General features: G+C 48.7%; 1 protein-coding gene across 6 annotated transcripts in view; it reads right to left on the reverse strand.

Annotated features, from left to right (window-relative positions):
• The window catches only part of PDGFRA (platelet derived growth factor receptor alpha), a 51,613-nt gene extending 26,203 nt beyond the window's left edge, over positions 1 to 25,410 (reverse strand). Inside the window, exons 1-8 of one of the 6 annotated variants that reach the window (XM_086705041.1) lie at positions 25,077 to 25,410; positions 14,996 to 15,056; positions 12,684 to 13,001; positions 8,512 to 8,772; positions 7,334 to 7,464; positions 5,090 to 5,261; positions 4,808 to 4,997; positions 900 to 1,015 (exon numbers count right to left, since the gene is read on the reverse strand). In XM_086705041.1, coding sequence (XP_086561167.1) covers positions 900 to 1,015; positions 4,808 to 4,997; positions 5,090 to 5,261; positions 7,334 to 7,464; positions 8,512 to 8,772; positions 12,684 to 13,001; positions 14,996 to 15,044 — 1,237 coding nt within the window. In that variant the 5' untranslated portion in view covers positions 15,045 to 15,056; positions 25,077 to 25,410. Of the gene's footprint in view, positions 1 to 899; positions 1,016 to 4,807; positions 4,998 to 5,089; positions 5,262 to 7,333; positions 7,465 to 8,511; positions 8,773 to 12,683; positions 13,002 to 14,995; positions 15,057 to 21,113; positions 21,188 to 21,302; positions 21,441 to 22,209; positions 22,383 to 23,278; positions 23,303 to 23,890; positions 24,437 to 25,076 lie in introns of those variants that run through there. The other 5 variants (XM_086705044.1, XM_086705047.1, XM_086705042.1 and 2 more) reach the window with 5 other exon arrangements.
• Positions 25,411 to 26,877: the final 1,467 nt, after the last annotated feature.

A 26,877-nucleotide genomic window follows, 5' to 3' on the forward strand; every position in this document is an offset into this window, starting at 1 on the left:
TTTCTGAGACAGAGAGACACAGAGCATGAGTGCGGGAGGGGCAGAGAGAGAGGGAGACACAGAATCCGAAGCAGGTTCCAGGCTCTGAGCTGTCAGCACAGAGCCCGACACGGGGCTCGAACTCACAGACCGTGAGATCATGACCTGAGCCGAAGTCGGTCGCTCAACTGACTAAACCACCCAGGCGCCCCTAAAAGACTTTTTTTAATCCATGATCAAATAATTAGACTTTTTTTAAGATTGTATTTTTAAGTAATCTCTACACCCAATGTGGGGCTCAAGTCCATGACCCCAAGATCAAGAGCTGCATGCTCTACTAATGGAACCAGCCAGGCGCGCCCCTGTGGTCAAACAAACTAGAAATATGCTAACACCTCATCACAGATTTACTGCGAGGGTTAACTGAGCCCACCTAAGACAGTCCCTGGCACACGGTAGGCACCTAAGTAAACAGGTGCTGAGCCTGAACGTAAACAGACTCAGGCACTCCCTCCTGCTAAGGGCTATTGTCCAATATCTTCAAGGGAAGCTAAGCAAAAAGGCTAAAAGTCTCCGGAACAATCTAAAGATCATCTGGACAAAAAAAAAAAAAAAAAAAAAAAAGCATCATTTTCCTCTTCCCAGAACTGGAGGTGCCAGACTGAGAAGCAGGTGGTGTTGTAACCTAGGAATTCCCCAGTCAGGGTGCTTCAGAGCAGAGCCGGGAACTTCCCAGAACTGCGTGAATTCATTAAGCCCAACAAAGCTTTCCCTGACACGTGACATCTACACCCCCTGCTTCTCCCATGAAGTGTTGCTTTTCTCTCCACGACCTGGGCGAATAGTGCCAAACCCTCCCTGGGGGACACCCGTGCACTTATTCCCTGAGCTGACATTACCTTTGTACTGCCCTTACACACCTTGCGTTAAGAGTTCGAAAGTATAGCTCTTCACGTCGTCTTCATTTTGGACGACAATAGTGTAATGGCCACTGTCTTCTTCCTTCGCACGGATCAGCTTTAATTTGCTTCGATACCTGACAAGAAAAGTACTCTGTCTCAGCAGGTCGTAGCCAAATAGATTCCAGCCATTCAAGCAGTTACCACGTTCAATTTAAATTTTGTTTTTGTAAAAAAAAAAAAAAGGAAAAACAACTTATTTTCTTGACCACATCATCACTTTTCTGGGATTTTCGGTGCGCTTTCTACGTGTTGAAGGTCTGACTTATAGACACTTAATTTTTTTTTTTTTTTTTTTTTAAGTAGGCTTCATGTGCAACATGGAGTCCAGGCTTGAACTCATGGCCCTGAGACCAAGACCTGAGGTGAGATCAAGAGTCAGGCACTTAACCAACTGAGCCAACCGGGCACCCCAATACTTAATTCTTTTATTTTTCTTTTATTTATTTTTCTTTAACGTTTATTTACTTTTTGAGGGAGAGAAAGACAGTGCGAGCAGGCAAGGGGCAGAGAGAGAAGTGTCAGCACAGAGCCCGGAGCCAGGCTTGAACCTACGAACTGTGAGATCATGACCTGAGGTGAAGTCGGACGCTTAACCAACTGAGCCACCCAGGTGCCACCGACACTTAATTCTTAAACAGAAGACCAGACATCTTGAGATGAGAGATAGCTTATGTGGCTAGAACACTGATCAGCTCTGGTAAGGCCTGACTTCTGAATGAAAGTAGACATATCCCACCAACTTCCCTTTAAAAAAAAAAAAAACTTCATGTTTACCTTTTAAAAAACACTTGCTTCTCCTACATATCCATCATTTAGGTGGTTCAGCCAAACAATGGGCCACCATTGGAAGAAACAATGAGGACATGGTCTATAAACTCATGGAGAGGTCACCAGGGTATAACATTCCTACTCATTGGTATTTGCTTAAAGAAACTCTGGAAGGTTTCAGAAGAACCTAGTGAAACTAATAGAGGTATTTCTCTGCGTGGGGAGGCAGGGGGACCTGGGAAAATGGTGACAGGACGGAGTGAGGCTTCCTACAATGCACTGTCTTGATGTCCGAATGTTTTGAATGCATAACATTCCATCACCTATTAAAAATAAATACATTAAGGGGCACCTGGGTGGCTCAGTCGGTTGAGCGTCCAACTTCAGCTCAGGTCACGATCTCGCAGTCCGTGAGTTTGAGCCCCGTGTCAGGCTCTGGGCTGACGGCTCAGAGCCTGGAGCCTGCTTCCGATTCTGTGTCTCCCTCTCTCTCTGCCCCTCCCCCGTTCATGCTCTGTCTCTCTCTGTCTCAAAAATAAATAAACGTTAAAAAAAAATTAAAAAAAAATACATTAAGAAACTCCATTTCTTCATACTTTACTAAAGGGAAGTTTCCCCTAAAGACTTCTTACGTGTGTTATAAATGACATTTGGCTCTATGTATGTACATCAATAAAGTACTGGCCCATTTGATTTCTTTTCCTTCTTTATAAAACATCACAGCAGGAAAAGGCAACGGGATGGAAGGGGGAGAGTGCTGGTCAGGAAGCGAGGAGACCTTGGGCATTACTGCAATTCTCCATGCGTCAGCTTCCTTATGTGTAGCATGGGATAACTGTATGCATAGCGCACTGTCATTTTCAGAATTAGTTAAATGAAATTATATGTGTGAAAGCATCTTGAGGGCTCAGAAGTACCCTGTAAACGTCGAGTCATCTAGCCCCAGATGCTGGGCACCAGCACGGGGGGCAAGAGCACACACTGGGCTGGCTTTTCCTCTGCTGCACCATGCTGGACAGGCTTCAGGCCTGGACTTCCTGAGTGAGTCCCCACAGGCGCTCCTGGCTACGCGTCACCGAACAGTCCTCTCACTCAATGCCTACACCTGCTCAGCCAAGAAAACTGGTGGATCCACTGGTTCTAAGCTTCAGGAAGCCAGACACCCCGACCTCACACTCCCTGGCCCACAATGGGAACAGTGGTATGTCCTAGAGGGACTCTTGAATCACTGCGACAGGCAGCTTTCCCGAACCTCTCGTTGGTGAGCTTTGCTCGGTCATTACTATTGATTATGGCTCGCGTATAGCACTCCTACAAGCGTCTAAGTGTTAGCTGTGCCAGAATTACCCTGTTCCTCTCTGGCCTCACACCTAATGGAAAGTTTAGCACTGCCCACCTCTTTGCACACCCTCATTTCATGTCATCAGAAAGCCTTCCAGATTCGGTATTCACCACTTTTTCCATCGCTGTTCCACAGAGGCTGTAAAATTCCATTTTCTCAGATACCACTTCTCAACTGCACATGGGATTTAGTTCAGGAAGAAGAAAGCAAATCCCAAGATTAAGTGAATGGACGAGAAGGGTTCTTCCCCCTCTTCCCTGAAGGCTGGAAATCGAGGACTGCCCTGTGTCTCCCTAGGACGGCTTCTGAGGACAGCACAGTGTGGGAGTAGCTGGTCCCTCAAGATGAACTTTCTGCTCTAGGATTCTAATCAGAGCTTAAAACTAATCTGCGAGGGACCTCAAAATGTCATCAGGTCTAATTCCTTGCCTTGAAGCACATAAGGTTTTATTAATGGGAATGCAAGCTGGTGCAGCCACTCTGGAAAACAGTATGGAGGTTCCTCAAAAAAATAAAAATAGAACTGCCCTACGACCCAGCAATTGCACTACTAGGCATTTATCCATGGGATTCCGGTGTGCTGTTTCAAAGGGACACATGCACCCCATGTTTATAGCAGCACTATCGACAATAGCCAAAGTATGGAAAGAGCCCAAATGTCCACTGATGGATGAATGGATAAAGAAGATGTGGTATATATATACAATGGAGTATTACTCGGCAATCAAAAAGAATGAAATCTTGCCATTTGCAATTACATGATGGAACTGGAAGGTATTATGGTAAGTGAAATTAGTCAGAGAAAGACAAAAACCATAGGACTTCACTCATATGAGGACTTTAAGAGACAAAACAGATGAACATAAGGGAAGGGAAACAAAAATCATATAAAAACAGGGAGGGGGACAAAGCAGAAGAGACTCATAAATATGGAGAACAAACAGAGGGTTGCTGGAGGGGTTGTGGGAGGGGGGATGGGCTAAATGGGTTAAGGGCCACTAAGGAATCTACTCCTGAAATCATTGTTGCACTATCTGCTAACCAATTTGGATGTAAATTTAAAAAAATAAAAAGTAAAACAAATTAATAAAAAAAATAAAAAATAATAATAATAAAATAATAAAAATTTAAAAATAAGGTATTATTAACCCTACATTACAGAGGAGGAAACTGAGGCTGAGGTGACTTAACTCCACCCCTAGTTAAGAGATGAGAGCGATATACTATTTTATCAGAGGGCAGGGATCCAAACTATAGTCGTACATTTTCTCCAAACCAAATCTGGCCAGACTCTACCCTTATTTCCTGTGGAGGCCTCGCTAGGGCAGATGTGTTTCAAATTAAACCAGTGATGTTTTGTTTCATGTAGGTTTATGTGATAATGGCCTCGTCACTGGAATCACCAACATGTCTAGTTGCCACACAGATGGGGGATGTCATGGAATGTATTCAATCCAAGTGGGTCCAATTTTATGTTCCTCCCTCCATCCCTTCCCAGAGGCAGAAAACGGTCTTTCATTGGGAACAGAGCTTTTCAGTTCTTTCTTCTTATTTTATTCTTAAGTATTCACCAGCATAGTATTACCACATGGCAACGTGACCACCAAAGGTACCTGATTTCAAGGGTCTCCCGTGCTGGTTTGTTACATCTCCTAGACTGATTCTCGGTTTGTGCTGCGAAACACGTGTGAACCTCGCTCTGTCTACAGACACACCATAAAAAGGACAGGCATGCGTGGGAAGGATGTTTCTTTACCTTATTTCCTGAATCTTTTCTATGTCGGTGGTGATCTCCGTGAGATTTTCAATCAGAGTCAGGTTGTCCTTCAGCCAGGATATCCTGGGAGGGGGGTAGGCCTGCACGTCCACCACGAAATGTTTGACTTCATGCAGGTCAACAGCCTCCAACGGGCTGAAGTTGGGTTTGATTTCAATGAACCCTTTCTCTGTACAGGGAAGAGTTTCCATTAAGTAACGATTACCATATGATCGATCCTGAGCAGCCCGGACGACTGACATTTTAGAAAGCAGAATGTACCATGGACGGAAATGGTGACTTTCTTCATCTCTTTGACCTCCTTGGTGGCCTGGCGGGCAGCACATTCATAATCTCCACTATCCTTCACTGTGGCCTCGGGGACCGTCAGAGTGTAAACCAGTTTGATGGACGGGACCTTGATCTCCTCCAGCATCGTGATGCCTTTGCCTTTCTACAATACAGCAGAAGGGGAGGAAAACCAACTTTAAAAAGCTAGCTCCTGAGAGTGAGGCCTCATGGAAAGTCTGGACTCTGGGTGGTGATGGGGCACCGGTATAGACTCCCAGATGGTAATGTACTACCCTGTAGGGATGCTGATAAGGGGGGAAGCTGTGCATGCGTGGGGCAGGGGCTACATGGGAAATCTCTGTACCGTCCACTGAATTTTACTGTCAACCTAAAACTGCTCTAAACAATAAAGTCTGACAAAAAAGATTTTTTTTTAAGCTAACTCCTTAGAAAATCATGTTTTAAGAGGACATTCAATGGCACAGTAAGGTGTTTGTGGTATACCGCCAAAGGAAAAAGGATCTAACAAAGTACTATTTAAAGCATAATACCCATTAATGGTCACATGTATTTTGTATACAAAGTACTGAAAGGATTTATCTCCCTAAAATATTAACGGTGATGGGGCGCCTGGGTGGCGCAGTCGGTTAAGCGTCCGACTTCAGCCAGGTCACGATCTCGCGGTCCGTGAGTTCGAGCCCCGCGTCAGGCTCTGGGCTGATGGCTCAGAGCCTGGAGCCTGTTTCCGATTCTCTGTCTCCCTCTCTCTCTGCCCCTCCCCCGTTCATGCTCTGTCTCTCTCTGTCCCAAAAATAAATAAACGTTGAAAAAAAAAGAAAATTTAAAATATTAACGGTGATGTTCTGGGAAGTGCTTTTCCTCTGTCTCTCTGAATTTTCTAATATTATAATAATAAACCTGCATGATTTATGATCTGATGAAAACTTTGTGTTACAAAGCAATACTTTGCTTATGTATTTTTTTGGTCCAAATAGCAGGTAGTGTGGTTTGGGGGTGGGAGTGGGGGGAAATGTCTATCTCCAATAAATAAAAAGAAATGCTTATGCTTTAAGGATTAAGGGCAATCAAGTGTGAAGGGTAAAATAAAAACGCCTCATGTTTCAGAGAAGAGGTACACATATTGGACTATGAATGTCTCTTCAGTGCACGAGGTCTATGTGAAGGTAGCAGGTGAAAATGTGATCTGTGATAATGGTCATATGTGAAAATGCCCAACTTCCAGTCAGATGCCCCAGAGAGAAAGGAAGGAGGGGGCAGTAAGAGCACAGGGGAGAAAAATGGATAAAAGGAGAGAAGCTCTCAATTGCCAAAAAGAGCAGGGAGCAGAAATTTGCAAATCAGGACTGAAGGGGAAAAATATATATATTATATACATATATATACACATATACATAACCATATATACCCATATAATCACATACAAATATATACATGGTTTTTGCTCTCCATGAGGCTGCTGCATTAAGCCCTGTTGATCATCACTCCATCGGACAGTCACAGCCATTTACACACGGTTCTCTTGTACACTTATCACAATGCGTCAGAATGAACGAGACCCCGTGTGTAAATCCCCAGGGACCTACAGCTGGCATGTGGTTCCCCTTTCCCCAATTCTGTCCGCACTCCTCCCCCCTCTGGTGCACGGGCCAGCTTCTAGCAGAGTGTTTGGGATTTAGCAAACATTCCTCAATCGTTGCCTAATGATTCAAGTTAAGCCTGCTCACTGAAGGCAGGCCATGCAAAGAAAGACCAGGCCAAAAGGAGCGAGAACAGCGTCCTGGGTGGCAAAGAAGCAGAAATGAAAGGGGGCAGGCCATCGACATTATCAAATGCCTCAAAACCCAAAAGGATGGAAGCCAAGAAAATGGGAATTAATGACTCTCTCAGCAGTTCATAAATTGTAAAAGCCACCCCCTTTTGCTTTTCTAATTTTTTGGTTGCTAAGTTGTAGCCATAGAGCTTTCCTATTTCTTTCTAACTTATGAATAAGAAGGCTGAGGGTGCAACCTTTGTGCATTCTGAAGGGTCTGGTCCAGCTTTTGTCTCAGCCTCTTCCATTGCCCAAAAAGCCAGAAAGTCATCTAGACAAATGGGCTCACTACAGAGGCGGCAAGCTGAGGTCTGGACAAGCTCATGTCCTGCCCTGTCAGTGACGGGTCTTTTGAGTCCTGCTGTGCCCCACCCCGTTCCACCAGGAGCCCAGAAGCTACCTACCACTTCTCCAGGGTAAGTCCACTGAAGGTCAACCACCTCGTTGTTAAAGACGGCACAGGTGACCACAATCGTCTCCCCTGACTTATAGACAGTTTTGAGAGCTTCCATTTCTAGATCAAGTTCTGATGTTGCTATTTAAAAAAAGAATAAACACAAGGACCTCAATATCCACAGTATAGTTAGGATCTTCTAAGGTTGGGGTTTGTTTTCTTTTTTAAAAAGAAATGAAAAATCATTTTCAAACCACTGTGATCAAGAAGAAATTTTTGAAGTCTCAGGAGCCTTGATTTTATGTTGGCATACATAATTTGGCATGTTGTTATAAAATAACACACCTACACATACACACGTACACACAAATACCTACATACAAAACGGTAACGATAGTAAAAGTAAATTCCAATTTAACAGAACATCACCTTCCTTAGCATTGGGGTCAGTGATGGCTTTCCTCTTCTGCAATCACCTTTTTGGATGTATTTATTCATTTACTCAACCAATCTTTACTGACCAGCACTGCTCGGGGCACTCCTACCCTACCCTTTCTCTCCTCTCTCCCACCCTCCTACCCGGCTATTCTCAGCCCTTTTCTAGAACCTACCACAGTGCTGGCATAAAATAAGCCCTTACCGAGAGTCCAATGGCCCTCTGCTGCTGCCCTCTTGCACGTGAGTGTTCAATAAATCTGCTGCCCCAAACGTGTATTATACCCTCCATTCACATTAACCACCCACATCAAAGGGGTGACTGTAATCACAAGCTTTTCTCAAAATCAAAATCACTTTTCTTAAGTTACTAAAGTTAATCTAGGCATCCACCCCCCACAGGTATGTGTTTGTTTTTAGGTCCTCTGTGGTCAGGAATGTGGGTAAAACAGTAAGAGGCTTATGCAAGAAAAGAATTCCTTACAGTATTTTGAAGTCAACTGATGAAATATGAAATCTTACAGTAGCAAAGAAGCACTTGTTTTTAGTAATGCCACACTTAGTAGGATTATAGCCACAGAGGGCAGCCTAACGTTGTACGGCAAATGTGGGGTCCTAAATATTTGGGTCCTAAATCCCCAAATATTCAGGGTCTCCATCACCAGGGACTGTGATTTTTTTTTTAATCATAAATACATCTAATTATTTTGCCTTTAACTCTTCTTTAAAGGAGGAGAGAGAAGGTACAAGTACCTTTTAAAGCATAAACATTAAATGGGATGGTCTGGAACTTCTTCCCGCTGACTGTGGCTTCGCAGATATAGGGCCCGACGCTGAAGGTCCCATTAAAGCCCTGTCTGCTGTCATAGGAGGCGTGTACCACCCCGTCACTGCTGCGTAAGGTAACCGGAGTCTTGGGATCAGTTGTGCGACAAGGTATGATGGCAGAGTCATCGTCCTCCACGATAACTAAATAATCTGTCATTCCTAGAGGTACGAAGGCTACGTCTGGGTCTGTGGTTTTGAAAAGAAAGAAAAACATGTCAGGCATTAACTTCACCTTTACACACACATACAGAAAAATCATCCCGCTGGCCTGAGTCACATTAGGTATGAATTCTACCTTCACATATATCCAGAAGGTGATTTTAGAGCATGAATAACAGGGGGCGCCTGGGTGGCTCAGTTGGGTAAGTGTCTGACTTCGGCTCGGGTCATGATCTCACGGTTCACGGGTTCAAGCCCTGTGTCAGGCTCTGCGCTGGAGCCTTCTTCAGATCCTGTGTGTGTGTCTCTCTCTGCCCCTCCCCTGTCTGCTCCTGCTCTCTCTTTCTCTCAAAAACAAACATTTAAAAATTTTTTAAAAAATAATAAAATAAAACAAAAAATAAAGTATGAACAATGCCAAATTGCCTATACTCCAATAAAAAAGACTGGTGATAAATATAAATACGTTGTAATCAAAATTTAAACACTACTAAAAACATGATCAATAATCAAGTCTATTCAAAACAAGAGAAAATATTCATGATTTCAAAAATTCTTATTGCCTATAGGTAGTATTATTGAAAAGCAATACAGAAAGTTGTCTATTAAAAAATAGTCTATCAATGGGGCACCTAGGTGGCTTAGTCCATTAAGGTTTGGCTCAGGTCATGATCTCGTGGTCCATGAGTTCGAGCCCTGTGTCAGGCTCTGTGCTGACAGCTCAGAGCTTGAAGCCTGTTTCGCATTCTGTGTCTCCCTCTCTCTCTACCCCTCCCCTGTGTGTGCACCCTTTTCCTCTCTCAAAAATAAGTAAATAAACATTAAAAATAAATAAGTAATAATCTGTCAAGTAACAAATAAGATTTATAATTCCATAACCTGAGAATTTTATTTTCAAAAGAAAACCAGCTACAGAGGCTACCACGGTACAAAGTACTAAGAGACTCAAACATCAGTTTCAGAAGGGCCCCTTACTCCCCACAACTACAAATAAAAAGATCTCTAACTGACACCAGTGCAGGGCCTACTTGGGTGATGTTTGTGCTGGGGGTGGGGGAGGAACAAGAATTTTTAGACAAGCTTAGGTGATCAAAACTCCAGGACTCATATATAACTTTAACAAGCCCACATTCTGACCATTCTCTTCAAAGCAAGGGGCATTTTATGTGTGCACAAAGCTGGGGTGATAGTTCTGAATACCTACCTTTCTTAAAACAAAACCTTTTACTGTTAGGAAGGAAGGTTCAGATAGATAAGAGTGTCATGAAAGAAGTGAACAGGGTCTAGATCCGTGAAGCGCCCACAGTTACAGAGAAGAAGAGTAGCTGACTTAAAAAAAAAACAAAAAAAACTTGAAAAGATGGGAAAATAGGAAGACGTACTTTGGAGACCACCTTATTTCACCTCTGCCAAAACAGGATGGTAAGAGTTATCAATATTCGTATGTTTGTTTTAAGGCCAAGAACTCTAGCTCTAGTTCCTTTAAATCACATACGAAGATTGCTATTACTTGAATTTGTGTTCAGAGTTCCAAATCCTTGAACCTTGTTAGTAAAGATTTCAGCGAACAAAACTCCAAATTCATTTCAGGTTAAGATATATACTTGGTCTCCATAACACATGAGCCACAGCTCCCTTTAAAAAAAATTTTTTTTTAACGTTTATTTATTTTTGAGACAGAGAGAGACAGAGCATGAATGGGGGAGGGTCAGACAGAGGGAGACACAGAATCTGAAACAGGCTCCAGGCTCTGAGCCGTCAGCACAGAGCCCGACGCGGGGCTCGAACTCACAGACCACGAGATCATGACCTGAGCCAAAGCCGGTCACTCAACCGACTGAGCCACCCAGGCGCCCCTACGGCTCCCTTTAAAATGCACATTATGCTCTGTCTCTCTCTGTCCCAAAAATAAATAAACGTTGAAAAAAAAATTAAAAAAAAAAAAAAAAAGGGGGCGCCTGGGTGGCGCAGTTGGTTAAGCGTCCGACTTCAGCCAGGTCACGATCTCGCGGTCCTTGAGTTCGAGCCCCGCGTCGGGCTCTGGGCTGATGGCTCGGAGCCTGGAGCCTGTTTCCGATTCTGTGTCTCCCTCTCTCTCTGCCCCTCCCCCGTTCATGCTCTGTCTCTCTCTGTCCCAAAAATAAATAAATGTTGAAAAAAAAAATTTTTTAATGCACAGCTTCCCTACCATTATGCACTAGCTATGCAATGTTTGTTTGTTTGTTTGTATTTATTTATTTATTTATTTATTTATTTATTTATTTATTTTTGCTATGCAATGTTTAAAAAAACATCATGGTCCTTCCTCTAACAACTATCCTTGTAGAAGCCAATATATACAGATATAGATATTGGTAAAAATCTAAGTCTTATCTAAGTATATCTAAATACAGATCTAAGTACAGACACAGGTACAAATACATAAATACAGATACTGATGTAATTTAAAAATTGTTTTCAATGTTTTTATTTATTTTTGAAGGAGAGAGAGAGAGAGGCAGAACACGAGCAGGGGAGGAGCAGAGAGAGAGGGAGACACAGAATCTGAAGCAGGCTCCAGGCTCTGAGCTGTCAGCACAGAGCCCGATGTGGGGCTCGAACTCATGAACCACAAGATCATGACCTGAGCCGAAGTCGGACGCTTAACCGACTGGGCTACCCAGGCACTCCAATACTGATGTAATTTTTTAAAGTTTATTTGAGAAGAGCGTGCAAGCAGGGGAGGGGCAGAGAGAAGGAAAGAGAGAATCCCAAGCAGGCTCTGTGCTGTCAGCGCAAGAGCTGGAGGTGGGGCATTCAATCCCAGGAATTGTGAGATCATGACCTGAGTTGAAATGAAGAGTCAGATGCTCAACCAACGGAACCACCCAGGTACCCAATACAGGTACAGATACAGATACACAGATATGGCTATGGATATAGACATAAAGGTATAGATACAGATACAGATATAGGTACAGATATAGATAGATACAGATATACATGAAATACATGATATAGATTTAGATAGAGATATAGACAAAGATGCAGATACAGATAGAGACATATATACAGATTTAGATTTAGATCCTTACGAGGAATGCCAGGTGGGTGGTAAACCAAATGAACCTCAAGCTCACAGCTAAGCCTAGCTGATTCACAGGGCTGCTGTGAGAAAGAGCCACACAATCTTCCACTGTAGGGGGCAGGCCCTGAAATCCATCACAAGCTAAGGCCACGCCCTCCGGAGGTGTGGCCAGCCACAGCCACAGACTGCGCGTACAGTGCTGGCAGAGAGCCCTCGCAGGCTCTGCGGCGTCCCCCCCTCCCCATTTTCTCCCACAGGCTTCTCCCCTGATCAAACCCTAGCGTGTTTAATCCCGTCTTACTCCTATCTTGCCGTCTGCATCTCACAGGTCAGGAGACAACATCATTAGTATGGAATTTGCCCCCAAATTTTAATTAAAAAGAAAAAAAAAAGCCCATCTAATTAATCAAGAGTAAATATATGTTTTATTCAATCTGAAAAACAGCCCGGTTATTTGGAAGCTATTAGAACGAACTACAAGCAGCTCCAAGAGAGGACCTACCTAATTTCTGCGTCCCCAACACTTGGCATAGTGCCTGACACGCAATAAATAAACAGCAGATACTTGTCAAACTTGGTTGAACAAAAATGAGTACATTTCAGCTGTTTTTGCACAATGCCAAAAAAAAAAAAAAAAAAAGGTGTGCCACGATGAAAATGATTTCCAAAACTTAACACACTTCCAAAATGTTTACGATACATATTTCTTGGTAACGGCGTCACAAATGACCTTGACCGTTGTGCGTCCTCTTGTGGTTTTTCACATTTTCTCCAATAGATATTTATTATTTTTGTATTTTTTAAAACTTGAATACAGTTAACAGGAGAGACAGGGACAGAAGCTTGGCCCAGGGGACCCACCACAGCTCACCTGGGACATAGATGTAAATGCGCCTGCCTTCGATCTCGTTTTCGTCCGTCTGAGTGTGGTTGTAATAGCAAGTGTACAGTCCCGTGTGGGCCGCCGACGCATTGACCACTTCCAGCACCGTCACAAAAAGGCCACTGTTGTTTTCTTCATTTCTGACTTCCACATTGGGGTTCTCTTCTTCAGACATGGGGTACTGCCAGCTCACTTCACTCTCCCCAAAGCATCGCAGAGAAAAGGAGGAATTCAGCTGCACGACCTTTTCATTTTCATTTGGAAGGATAGAGGGTAATGAAAGCTGGCAGGAGATTAGGCTCGGTCCTGTAAAAGGAAACATGCTCTGAATAGGATGCAGCCAGAAAGGACAGTCTCACCCAGAGAACTGACAGAAACAACAGTAGCAGCTTATACGAACAATGACCATTTCTCCGCAAAAATCCGTTAGCCTGGATGCCCATGAAAGGCCCCCCATTATAACGGCCGCTGCATCTGCCGAGAGCAGCGAATGCTCCAAAGGCCTCAACAGCACACCCCCCCCCAACCCCTAGATTCACCCGTCCAAACACTCAAATGGAGAGAGGACATCTGATCCCAATTCCATATTTTACACGGTCATGGGTGACCATAAAATATCCCAAGATGGCATAGGCTGAAGCACATACATGTTCTTTATTGTCCACACTCCCTGTGGAGGTTTCCCTTAGTAAAAAACAGGATGAGAACAGGACCAGGGAGACCGAACAAAGCACAAGGCAGATTTGTGCTCAAGAATTACACGGTTTCGGGGCGCCTGGGTGGCGCAGTCGGTTAAGCGTCCGACTTCAGCCAGGTCACGATCTCGCGGTCCATGAGTTCGAGCCCCGCGTCAGGCTCTGGGCTGATGGCTCAGAGCCTGGAGCCTGTTTCCGATTCTGTATCTCCCTCTCTCTCTGCCCCTCCCCCGTTCATGCTCTGTTTCTCTCTGTCCCAAAAATAAAATAAAAAACGTTGAAAAAAAAATTAAAAAAAAAACTTATAAAAAAAAAAATTACACGGTTTCCATTTCTCACAACACTCTGGCGTGCCTTCTCTCTAATGACTTCCCAGAAGCCCAAGCCGGATGATGTAGATTCTAATTTAAAAAGTAAGAATATGCAGGGGCACCTGGGTATCTCAGTCGGTTAAGTGTCTGACTCTTGATTTGGGCTCAGGTCATGATCTCACCGTTGGTGAGTTCGAGCCCCATGTCAGGCTCTATGCTGACGGTGCGGATCCTGCTTGGGATTCTCTCTCTTCCTCTCTCTGCTCCTCCCCTGATCTCTCTCTCTCTCACTCTCTCAAAATAAATAAACTTAAAAAAAAAAAAAAAAGGCAAGAATACATGAAGTCCAAGAGTGAAAACTCTAGGTTCATCTTACAACCTAAAATTTCAGCCTAGCTGTCTCTGTCTATAAAACTGATAGAAGAGATATTATGGCTTAATTGTTCATCAGTGGCCTCTTATCTCCTTTGAAGCCCAATGTGGGAACCCACCCAACTTCACTTATGTGCCCACTAGGATTCCTGCAGCTTACGGCAGAAGTCGTAAGTGGATCTGGTCACCTCTGTCCCGAAGGCAGCATATTCCTGCTGGAGTTTAGAACTGCCAAACCGCTCATTTCTAACATGCCCTTACAGATAAGCCCTACAGACACTAACAGACTTAAGTTAACTCCTCAGACTAGAAAAACATTGGGTTCGTGATGAACATCTGTGACGTATAAACATCTGGATGGAAACTAAAAATTCCCAGTAAGCATTGCAGCAAATGGTCCAAGTAGTATCCTCCTGGTAGAAAAGCATTAGTAAGATTACCCAAGAGTCAAACAGGCTACCAATTAGATTCGAAGGCAAAAGGCGGCTCTAAGATTTCCCCAGCAATTTAAGCATCTTCCACTTAAGACAGGTATGATTTCCCGTAAAGAAGTTCCCATTGTTTATTTCTTTTGACCACTCTTGAAGGTCTCTGATCCCCTTTACTGGAGATCCATGTCCCAGGAAAAATAAAAAACAGTGGGGAAATTTAGGCTATTATTTCTCCCACGATTCAAGGCCAGGATCACACATACGCTGAAGTTGCCACTGGCGAGCATTCTTTTTGAACTGGAATTAGTGCGATACAGCAGAAGGGCCTGGAGGTTTGTGGTCATTCTAGATAACTTCTCACAATTTTCTGCTTTCCTTCGCTCTTGTGGACTGTGTTTGCAGAGTACAGGTAATAACACTCCCGGAGCAGAGAACCTGGAAAGCAAGGCTTCCCCCAGAACAAGGAACTCGAGGAGAACAGGGACCCATACCTGTGAGGAGACAGACTAACACCAGGAGCGCCAGGTGGGAAGTCCCCATAATTCTGGAAAACTGGAAAATCAAAAGTCAAACAGAAACAGCATTAGCCAATAAAATGACTGGTAAGCCTCGTTCTTGTGCTTTGCAGTATGGAACATGTTAACAGCATCGTTTTAGTGAAAAACACCTCGATCTAAGATTCATGGTTAAAATGGTCATCGCATGGTCCGATGGGACCCCAAGATCATGCAGAAACCACCTGAAGCTGAAACCCTTTTTGATTGCGTGTGGCTCTCGAATTCCAAAAAGCCTTGCTTTACGGTCTTAGAATGCGTCCAAGAGTGTAGGACAACTGTTCCTTCTAAGCCATTTAAATTAAGGATGTGAAACACGAGCACATCTATTTACTCAACTTCCAAACTGGAGCTGTTTTCACTCAAAACACATTGTCCTTTGCTTTGTGTTTCGCTACAGAAAGTACATGAAGCTCACATCAGCTACAAGCTCTGCAAGAGATGCTTGGGCTACAACAAATATCTCCCATACTTACAAGCCTTTCTGATCTAGGGTTTGTGAAAGTCCCACTAACCAACGTCACTTAGACGATGTCACTCTGCCGTGCACAGGCCCGGACCAGGCTCAGGCCTTGGGCTCCCGGCCCGCGTTCCCCCGGGGGCCTGCTGCACCTCAGTGGGGCTAAACAAGGCACCCGAAGCCCAGGACGTGGGAGTGGATGGCGCAGTAAAGCAGGTGAAGCAGGGAGAGGACACAGGAGAGGAAAGCATGACTGAATGCCCGTCTTTTTCCGAGGACGCAGGAAACCACACGATAAAATGCAGCAGAGACCAACGAGGGATTCTCACAATCGGGTGACAGTAGCTGCAGAAACCAAGTCGTCGACTCCAACCTCCTGCCACAAAATGTGAGCAGGGGAAGTGAGCAGTGGGGAGAGAGACTGAAACTGAACGTCCAGAAGACACAAACCAGGAAAGCAGGGAAACATTAAAGAAGGATCAAGGCAGCCCCAAGGTGAAACCACCGAACAGCCTATTCTGGGCAATCCTCTGAAAAGGCCCCCTTTTCCTTATCTCTTCCTTTTCATGCACATCCCGCTTACCTTATTTTATCTCCCCCTTCACTGCCCACATGACATCACTGATAAAGTGATCTGACTGCAGTTAGGGAAAGAACCGTGCACCCAAGTTTCAACTGGAGAGGCCCCGCTGAGGGGCCCGGGCAGGGGTGCAAGCTTTATGATATGCCATAAAAAAGTCACCTAAGCCTTGGCCGGGGATGTACTGGGCCCCTGAGTTGCTCAAAACCCCAAGCATGCAGTGGAAGGAGTTCATGGGATTTAACTGGTTCCATCACGGGCTTTGGAAACAAAGATGTGTGTTCACGATTCCTGAGTAAATTGGCTTAAAACCAACCAACCAACCACAACAAAAAAGAGAAATTCAATGTATGCCTGTGTTAAGCGCCTGTAGTTTTGTGGGGTTTTGTTTTTGTTTGTTTGTTTGGTTGGTTGGTTGGTTGGAAAAGATCCAGCAGATGACAGCCTAGTCATTTCTGGGCGAGTCTGATCATGTATTTCTGCTTTAAGGTGACCCATATGCACAAACCGGATTTCTGCTTCACTGAATTCTACCAGGAGGAAGAAAGAGTGAAAGGCAGAATGCTGGTAACCATGGTGTGTGTAGGGGGTGGGGGCAGACAGGAAAAAAACAATAATTCTGTTCTCTCCAAGGCAGGAATGAGAAACAAGTATTTACTAAGCCAAAGCTGTCATTATGTCGTGTCTGTTAATAATAACCTAATAACTTTGAGGGACGCCTGGGTGGCTCAGTCGGTTGAGGGTGCAACTTTAGCTCAGGTCATGATCTCGCCGTTTGTAAGTTCGAGCTCCGTGTCAGGCTCCGTGCTGACAGCTCAGAGCCTGGAGCCTGCTTCAGATTCTGTCTCCCTCCCTCCCTGCACCTCCCCCTCTCGTGCTCTGTTTCTGTCTCTCAAAAATAAATAAACATTAAAAATTTTTTTAAAAAATAATAGCCTTGACACATATTTAATTTTAAGAAGGGCCAGCTGAAGCTCAGGGAAGTTTAGCAACTCACCCCAAGTCACACAGCTGGTGATAAAGCCAGAATTCTAACCCGAAGTCTATGTGACACAAAAGCCATGCTCTCTCCAATCCACCATATGGTCTCCCTCAAGGAAAGGTCAGGGTTTCAGTCTTGTGGGTCCCCTCCTTCCCCCACCCAACACTATTTCCTAATGCAAATTGGGGCCCGGCTTTCCTTCTCTGCTCACCCCAGCGAGAGAAGTACAATTGCAGGGCTGTGAACCCAAATGCAATTTGCACAATGCTGGCTCGCTGATGGCTTCTGCGGATCCTGGCATGTGCCCGGGGGGGGGGGGGGGGGGGGGGGGTTGCAGGGTTTCCTCACTGCTGTGGTGACGGGCACAGCGGGCCCCAGAGCCAGCCCGGCCAGCCTGACGTACCACAATTAGCAGGAACGGCCTGTATGTTTGTACATATAAATATCAGCCTCCCACTGATAATCCACTTAGCGAACTTCAAAGGAGCCCTCCAGAGCCAGCTTGATGTCTTGGGTTTTATCACATTTATATCCTGTATTTCTTTAGCAGGGCTTGCCAATGATGCATCTTTAAAGCATTCCCGAGCTTAAGAGAAGGGCTCGCTGCTTTTATAGGGCAGGCTCCGAGGAGCGTTTTGCCCTGGCCCAGCCCCACCAGATTTCCTTCTGTGCACGCAGATACGGCAGACCTGTTGCCAGAGAGGGTTATTTACTGACATACAAAGTGGGCAATGAAAACAGGGCCTCCGAGCCAGCGATAATGATGCGAATACTGAGAATCAACATGTGTTTGCTGCAGATTGCAAACTCCCTTCTCTGATAAACGTAGTTCTCTGGCTAGAAACCTAGGGCATTTGTGAAGTTTCATGTCGTTACTCATCGGTAACTCAAGACAATTTACTCGTGAATAACCGCACAGTGTGTGCCCTATGGGGAGGTAATGGAAAACCTGAGAGGGTGGAGGGCTCCCTGCCTATTGGTCCTACAGTGAGACTCTCTGGGAGGCCGGCTTGCTGTTTCTGGCGCTTTTCTACCTACTCTGGGTGTAAAGGCTCATCCTCAATCAGTAACCTCTATCCTGCAGCTGGCCCAAAAGTCAGATGTGCGCACGGAAGCAAGTGAGGTCACGCTCATGTCAGAGAAACCTGGCATATTAGGAGTCAGCAAGAATAAATCACTTCACGAGGAGGAACTTCATCCAAATCTGGTTTTTAAAAAATCAGAATCCCATCTCTCGTGCCAACTACAGGTTGGGTTTCAGCCTCCGACCTCTATAGCCACAACGCCAAAGAAGCAAAACCGAGAGTTAGAGAAATAAACAGGGGAAAGAGAGGTCTGTCACGTTCACTGTCAGGCTAGTGACCTGTGGTTCCTTCACACTTTTTTGTCTCTCTCCTTCTCTCAGAAGCATGATGGAAATTGCTCTGGACTAGGCTCATCCCATATCGGACACTCAGTCCCTCTCTCTGAACCTCGGGCTCTTCTTCCATAAAGGGGAACTAGTAACACCTGACTTCCTGGCTTGCCTTACTACATTATCATAAGGACTGATTTACAGAGTTTAGTCAAAAGTGCTTTGAAAACTGCAGCTATGGGGTTTTTATACGGACTCCTCCTGCAGACTCTGAAGATGTTTTAGATGACAGGGATGTCAGAGGGCTGACTTCCAGGTCTACATACTGAGAAAGTCAGGCCCAGGGGTCATTCGACTTGCCCTGCATCACCTGCATAGTGGAGAAGTGGATCTAAACTCGGGTTCCGTGAAGGCCCGATGAACTAGCCAAGCTGTTTTAACAGGAACCTATATATACAGTCATGAAAACAGAAAAAGAAATCTGTTTGGAGCCGCTATTGTTTAACAACTTGGCACCTCTGTCCCTGCAAACAGAAGTGAAAGAGCCATTAAGTGAGACTCAATAATCAAAGACAACATGCTAAGCTAGAGAGTAAACAGAACACGGGCACTATTTCCGGAAGTAAGAGCATGATCTTATTCTCAGAAAGCCAGAGAGCTAGCTTCCCGATCACCAACTGCTCAGTGTAGCCGACTGCAAAGCCACTGAATACTGAATTTCACCCCACCCTAGCGTGATTAAAGGCCACAGGAGACTCTCACAGTCCCCAAAGCCACTGACAGCTATAAGATTCAAATTTCGGAGGTTCGGTTAATTTCAGCTCTAAGTTAATTCTAACTGTGAAAATTACATATCCTGCTTTTTCCCTGTGACAAATGTTCTGCTCTGTCTGGTAACATCAGCCCAGGCAATCCAAATGCTGGGCTACATTGGTGGCGTTTCATGGAGGGTGTGTTCGCCAGGATCTGCACCCCACCAGAGCCTGTTTTGTTGTTCTGATCTCTCTGAGCTCCGTCGGACATTCCGGGGATGGGTGTTGGCTGGAGTATTTTTAAGTGGGAGCATTTTACCGGACAATCTGAGCTCATAAACCTTTCTACTCTTCCTGCATCAGATATTGAACCACGGGACACTAAAATGACACTTCCTTCTGATCGCCACCAAATTGGTGTGACTCCTAATGGGATAACCTGGGTGTAGTAAGTTTCAGGGCACTGGAACTCAAGGTCACCAAGCTCCCAACCCCCAAGGCTTCACTCATAAAGGGACATGCAAGGGGTGCCTGGGTAGCCCAGTAGGTTAAGCGCCGGACTCCGGCTCAGGTCATGATCTCACCATTAGTGGGTTTGAGCCCCACTCTTGTCTGTGCTGACAGCTCAGAGCCTGGAGCCTGCTTCAGATTCAGTGTCTCCCTCTCTGTCTCTCTCTCTGCCCCTCCCCCTGCTCACATTCTGTCTCTCTCTTAAAAATAAATAAATAGTTTTAAAAAGTGGGGGGGATATGCAACTATCTGCCCAACTTCTTCACAGGTCGGCTCTGATAATCAGATGTGGTAGGTCAGTACTTGACTCATCACACAAATGCAAAGAATGAACTAAGGCGAAAAAACTACACAAAAGTCCACAAAATAAATGTGCTCAGCCCAGTGATTCTTGCCGCTTCACAGGAAAAGGAAACCAGTCATCATCTTCTGCTTGGGTCCTACCAGGCAGAAAATGCATCTTCCCGATGCCGCAACTTGCTTAGAATCTCCGCGAAGCCCATTTCCCCCCGCCGCCCCTCACCCCCAGCAGAGGGTCGTTGCAGTTCTCAAGTGCGGCCAGCAGATGACAGTGTTGGTCCAAGGACATGCGTCCCGGGGTCCACGGAGACAGATGCGGCTACAAGTTCTGTGCTAAAATATACCAAATCTTAACTTCCAATCTCTTCCTTTCTTGGGTTATACTTTTAGGTTTCGTGGTGACCTCAGTTCGGAGCCCACAGAATAGAAACAGGAATAGGGAAACTGCGGCCGAAAAAGCTTAACTGTCCGCGGGGCCCCAGGAGAAATTCGGTGAGGGACAGGCACCAGCACCGTCGCTGCGAACGAATCCGCTGGGGCAGCGGGGCCTCGGGAGCCCCGGAAAACAGCGCTGCCATCCCAGGCGGCACAGGTTCAGAGGGTTCGGCAGGAGAAGCCACTGGAGAGGAGTTCGGGTGATCCAGGGCTTTGTTTCCCCCACTCTGTCCCCGCCCCGGGGATGGCACCCACCCGCAGAAGCGACACCACCTGGGCCGCGCCGGGTGGGGACCGCGACGCCGTAGCCCGGGCCGCGCAGCCCGATTTGTCCGCAGGCCATTGTCACCCCTCGTAAACCAGCCCGGCGGGGGCCGCGACGGCCGCGCGGCCGGGAACCTCGGCTGATTGGAAACGACTGTTCCCGTGGCTCAATAGCGCAGAGTTGTAAGACAAACAAACAGCCAGGGGCCGCCCGCGCGGCAGCGGACCTTGCGAGGGGCCTCAAAACAAAAGTCGGCGGCTACCCCCTAACAGCGCCCGGAACGCTACCCCCTCCATTCCCTCCGCTTGTCCCACGCTTAATTCATTACGACGCCCCCAGCCTATCCCCAAACCCTGCCCCCTGCCCCCTCCCGCCCCTCCTGAGTCTCCCCCCACCCCGAGCCTCCCGAGCCCCCACCGTGTTGCAGGCGTCTATCCGAGGCCCCCGGCAGCGGGAAGGGTGACAAGGTCAGTCGGCCCGCGGCCCTCGGGCTCAGCGCTGAAACTCCGACGCTGCCGCGGCGCGGAGCGCGCGAGGCTGGCGGAGAGCGGGACGGCGCGCGCTCCGGAAGACCGCTAGAGGGCGCAGCAGCCCCGAGAACCTTACCCGGCTCGGCCGCTCGGCCGCCCGCCCGCCGGCGGCTCCGGCTCGCGGTCCCCGGACAGCGCAGCCTGCCCCGCAGCTCCACCACCTTCGGCGGACGTTCCGCACCGTCCAGCCTCCTGCCCCTCCGCCCCCACAACTGGCGCCCGCAGCTCCTCCTCCCGCCGCCCCCACGCCCTGGGCCGCTCTGTCGCCCCGGAGCTGGTGGCGACGACCGCCCGCTCGGAGTTTAGCGTCCCTGTCGGTCGCGCTCCTGGCCTCAGAGCTGCAGCGGCCTCGGCGCCCTAGGCACGACGCTAGGCGTTTGCATTGTTTTCGGCTGAGACCTGAGAGGGGGCCGGTCGGGGTGGAGGGAGAGGGGCCGGGCGGGGTGGAGAGAGAGGGGCCGGGGGGTTTAGGGTTACAGTCGCGCGCCAGCGCCTCCTATGGGCCCAAAAGCGGCACGGCCGCGGGCAGCTGCTCTCGGAGAAGGCCGCGGTGCGCTGAAACTGCGACCCCTCGTCTTTCAAGAACCCAGCTTCCCCTGCGCCCCCCTGCCCGATGGTCGCCTCTGTCCCCGCTGCCCAGCACACACTCGCGCCCGCCTGCGCCCCTCGCTTCCCTTTCTAGGGGAAAGGGAAGACTGCGGTTGGCTGGGAGGGAGCGCCCCAAGTCTAAGGTCCTCTTTAGCTACTCCAATCTATTTTTCGAGCCGATTCCTGGCTTACTGTTCAGTTTAAAACAAAAGGAAATGCCGCAGAGCCACTTCAGCAAAAGACATGGACCGGCAGAGCCTGGACTAGAGCGCAATGGGGCAAAGCAATTTGCCCAAAGCTTGCATCCCGCGCGGGACCTCCCCCCTCACACCCCGACGACTGATGCTGTGCGTGGGCCCCTTGAAGCCAGATTCAAGGGACGTTGAGAGCCCCACCTTTCAGTCACCGAGCTTTTAGCTTTTCCCCCAGAATTGCCACTCGTCCATCAGCAACATGTAACCCTGTCGCAGCTCCCCGGAGGCCAGAGGGAGTCCCACCCGCTGGAGTCTGCAGGAAGGCGCTGGCCACCACGTCCGCAGGACGCGTCCAGGCGCTGCGCGCCGCCCACGGCCGGTCCCCAGGAGGCACAAAACGGGCCCGCCTCGGCGCCAGACGCGTTTGCAGCTGGAAAGCCCGGCCCGATGCCCCTCCCCCTGTTCCCCTCCCCAGTCCGCGCCCCGGGAGGAAAGCAGACCTGGGGCCGGGAGCCAGCGTTCTGCTTCGAGTCCCTCTCGGTCCACCTAAGGACTGGCGCAAGGGCCGAGGGTCAGCTCCCCGCTCCTTCCCGGTGCCTCCCGCCTCTACCTCCTCTCTCAGCCCCCCACTCCCACCCCCATACCCGCTCTGGGGACTCACCCAAGCTACATTTGGGTCAAACCAAACGCGAGACTGTGCAAGAGCCTCGAAGCAAGGACTAGCCAGGGTGTCAAAGCGACGATGGACGGGCCCTAGCCTGTCCGGGAGCGGTGGAAGGGCCCCCTTTATCATGGGATTGTGGCAAGAAGGAAACCAAGAGCAAAGGAAAACAACAGGGAAGGGACACAAAGCCGCAGCGCTAGGATCCTAGTGGGGCAGATGCGGGTAAAGGTGAGGGATGTTAAAACCCGAGCCAGCACGACTGCGGATGAAGTGCGCAAACCCGCAGTACCTCTCCCCTCCAGCTGCCCAGACGCCCGCTGGGCTCCGGGGGGGGGGGGGGGGGTTAGTCCCTAGAGCGGTGCGGCCGATTGTCTCCCCCGTTTGCCCGATGTCACTCTGCTCTAAAAAGCTGCCTAGTTCTGGTTGGGAGCGACTGCGGCGAGACGAGTCGGTCCAAAACGTTGAGCAATTCGGCTGCGGAGCCAAAAAGCCATTTCCCACACGGCACAGCCCAGGGCTTTTCCAGGCAGCTGGGCCGGGCTCTGGGCAGTCCGGACCTGATAAAGGCCATCCACGCTCCCTCTCCAGCCCGGGTTTGCCTCTCACCCTGAGAGATGGCGTGAGTGGCACGTTCTTCCAGGCAAGCCTTCGGAAATCCTGAGGTCTTAGCAGGGCTAAGGAAGCAAAGAGAGGGACGGGCGCTCCGGCTGCTGGAAAGACGCACAGCCGACATTCAGGCAGCCCAGCACTGCTTCCCGTCGGAGACGCCTGGCCAGAGCACTGGCAGCTCCCCGCACACCTGGCCAGGCAACCCGGTTTCTCGCCCCTAGGGCAGCCGTGCTCGGGTCCCTCTTGCTCTGAGCTGGCTGCGACCCTTTTCGAACAGAACCGCTGATCCCAGGTGTTTCCGAGCTAAATGTATGCCGCCCGTTCCCCCGGCGCTGCCGGGGGAAGTTAGTCTCACAAGTAAAAGCCGATTTCCAAGGGGACAGACGGAGGAGGAGGGAGGGGCGCGAGGAGCCGGCTCCGAGGCTGGCAAGGAGGCCGGCGCAAGGACTGGAATAGACACAGGCACTGGAGAGGATGAAGCAGCGCAGGGCGAGTGCAGGCGGCGAGTGCCACGCATCCCCGCGAGGCAAGGGACCCGCGAGGGGGGTCCAGAGCTCAGGTGCCTGGAGAGAGGTGGCGAGGGCGGTTCCCGTACGATCTTTCTCTTACCTGGGAACCAAATCTCTCCCTTCCAAGTCGTCCCTAACTTCCCCAGAAGTTCTGCACTTCTCTGGCAATCTTCCTTTTTTCCTTCCTGTGGCTGGGACTGGGCAGCAGCAGAGCCCCGGGCTTTGCAAAAATGATTCCACCGAGGAAAGGGGGCGCGCAGAGACGAGTGGGGGTGGGGACCACAGCGCTCAAGGAGGGCCCCTTGGAGCGCCGTTCTAAATTCCTCAAATCCCACTTGCTGGAATGCGAGGCGACGACGACTTCTTCACTCGGGGCCAAATGTGTTTGTCATTACTCCAGACCGTCTGCCCGCCCGCCCGCCCGCGCCGCCTTCGCCCCCGCGCTAGGGCGCGCAACGCCAGCGCACTGCGGGGCTAGCGCCCTCTCTCCTTCTCACTTCACCGATCCTGCAAACAGCTGGGGAGTCTCCCAAACCCTCGCCCACGTCCGCGCCCCCTCTACTCCTCTCGCAGCCGCCACGGTTGTGCTGAGTCTGGCCCCGGCTCGCACCCGGCGCTGCGCCGTCCAGTAATTACGCGCCCTCGGCCGGCGCCATGTGCCCCCGGCTGCCACCCAAGGTCCGGCCCTCTCCTGCGGGCCCTTCACGCCTCCCCTCCTCGCAACCCCTTACGCGCCCCACTCGACGCTCTTCTCCCCCCACCTCCCCCAGTCCTCCTGCCGCGCTCCACACCACCCGCTGCAGCGCTGTCCCGCCAAACCGCGGGCGAGGAATGAAAATACTCATTAAAAACCTGTCGCCTTCCAGGACCTACTGCCAAGAAGAGGGCAAACACCTCTGCCCCCGCTCCCAGCATTACTTGGTGCTCGTCCCGGTATACACGGATACCACCCCCCAGCCCCAAAAGAAACCTCAAAAATGTAAGCCTAAACAATTTCTTTGGGAGACTGTAGAGTTGTTAGAAAAACACTGCTTTTTAAAAATAGGTCTGGAAAATGTGTTTTTTTTTTTTTTTAAATCCCTAGACTTTCGAACTCTATGGTTATCTTTCCTCCAAGTAAAGTTTATTCAAAATAAATGACTCTGGACACACAGTTGGAATTCAACTCCATTTTTTTTTTTTCCTCATCGCCTAAAGTTTGAGTGAAGTTACTTCACTGCTAGCCCAAAGGGCCTGATCAAGTACTTCTCTTAGAAACAAAAATCATTTTTTTTCTCCTTTCTTACCTTCTCCTCCTATGTCAATGCGTAATGAAAATCCTACATATGGAGTAAAAAGTATGTCCACGGCTTGCAGTCCTCTCCCGTAGTCCCCTCCTGTTTTTCTCCCTCTAGCTCCAACTGTAATGGGCTCAAAAACCGCGTTTTGTAATTGATTCAATGTTATAGTCCATCCTTCTAAAACTAATCATTTGCTCTAAGTAAATAGCTGTCAGGAAATGAAGCGCCCCCCCCCCTTCTTTGGCCTCTTCAAAATAAAAGTTTCTCTCGAACTCCGTGCGCTCTGACTCTCCACGCAGCCAGATTGCGCCTTCGCTCTTTCGCTCTTACGCAATCAGGGGGTCCAGCCCCAACCCCCAGACTTCGACAACAACTGGGGGGCGGAGAGAGGCAGACCAGATGGGGTGGGGGTGGTGGAAGGGGGAGGTGTTGATGTTCTGCCGGGAAAGAGGTTCGTGAAAATACAAACTGCCCATCAATTCCAGAATGAGTTTGCCTCCTGACTTAGGGGGATATTTTCCTATGTTGCTATACTGCTTTGCATTCTGTTTGAAAGAGAAAAAAAGAACTCGTGAAATTGCAGTTAATGCCCAGAAAGAGTATACATCTGGAATGGAGAATGTGCCTTCTGTAGAAATTCCTAGCCCAACTGCATAGGGGGGCTGTCGAGAGAGGTCTCCCAGCGGTGGCGTCCTTACAACCTGGGGTCTTTTAGGGCAAATGCCGGGTAGCTGCCAGTCCTTAAATGGGATGCAGGCAAACTGTGGAGTCCAATATGAAGATGATGGTCTTTGTTTTTGTTTTGCTTTGCTTTGAAAACGGGTTTGAAAGAAGGTACAAAGAATCGAGGGTCTGCGTAGGTTTGGAACTTTCTCCGACAGAACGACCTTTACTCCCGCGGAAGCACTTATCTTGTCGTGCCTTTGTTTGGGGGGTTATCTAGGCGACGTTGCCCTGGCTTCTATCACGCACACAAAAAGGCTCGGGCTTGGCGGTTCGAGGAATCACTTGCAAAAAACCTGCCACCTCCGCGTTCAGGGAAGGTTCACCTCCGCGGGTTCCCTCCTGCCGCTTTGGGCTGACCTTACTGCCGCCCTGGGGTTGAGCGGGGCCTCAAATCCTGTGCCCAAGGCGCGAGGCAAGAGATGGTACTGGGAGAGAACGATTCTGCTCGCGAAGGAAAGGGGGCGCTGACGCTCCAGGAACCAGACCGGGCCGAGTGGGGCTTCCAAGTGACGGAGGGGGGAGGGGAGCGCGCTCACCTTCCCCGCCTTCTCTAATTTTGAATTCTCCCGTAGGATTGAGGGGGTCGTTTTTTATCCCCACCCCCACTCCACCTACACTCTCGCAGCGGCTAGGGCGGCCAGCTTGAGCCTGGAACGTCGGACAGCCATCACCTCCTTCATCGGGAAGGTGGACAGGGAACAGCCGGCAGGAAAGGGTCACAGAAAAGGGCTCCGAGGGATCTCGCGCTTAACTGGGATGGGGTCCTGGGGTGTCAGGCTCGGGAAGACGCCTGGGGCTGGGCTAGGGGCCCCATTCCCCCAGCTCTTCTGCGCGCCCGCCTCTCGTGCATCTTCAGTTCGGGCGACTGCACTGCTCACTATTACTTCCACATGTTCCTTCAGGAAATCATTGAAGGCAAATATATGAACGGCCCCTTGTTCGGAATGCTAACAGGATACCGTAATGTTTGTAGATAATGAACCGGAACGCACGACCCCCAAAAAATCAGAGTGCGGAATAATGGACAAGGCGGGTGCTGGCTTTCATCTCATTAATAAAAACAAGTGAAGTCGAAGTTTTT

The sequence above is a fragment of the Puma concolor genome, chromosome B1 (assembly GCF_028749965.1).
Source record: "Puma concolor isolate L17-30 chromosome B1, mPumCon1.1.hap2, whole genome shotgun sequence".
Taxonomy (NCBI): domain Eukaryota; kingdom Metazoa; phylum Chordata; class Mammalia; order Carnivora; family Felidae; genus Puma; species Puma concolor.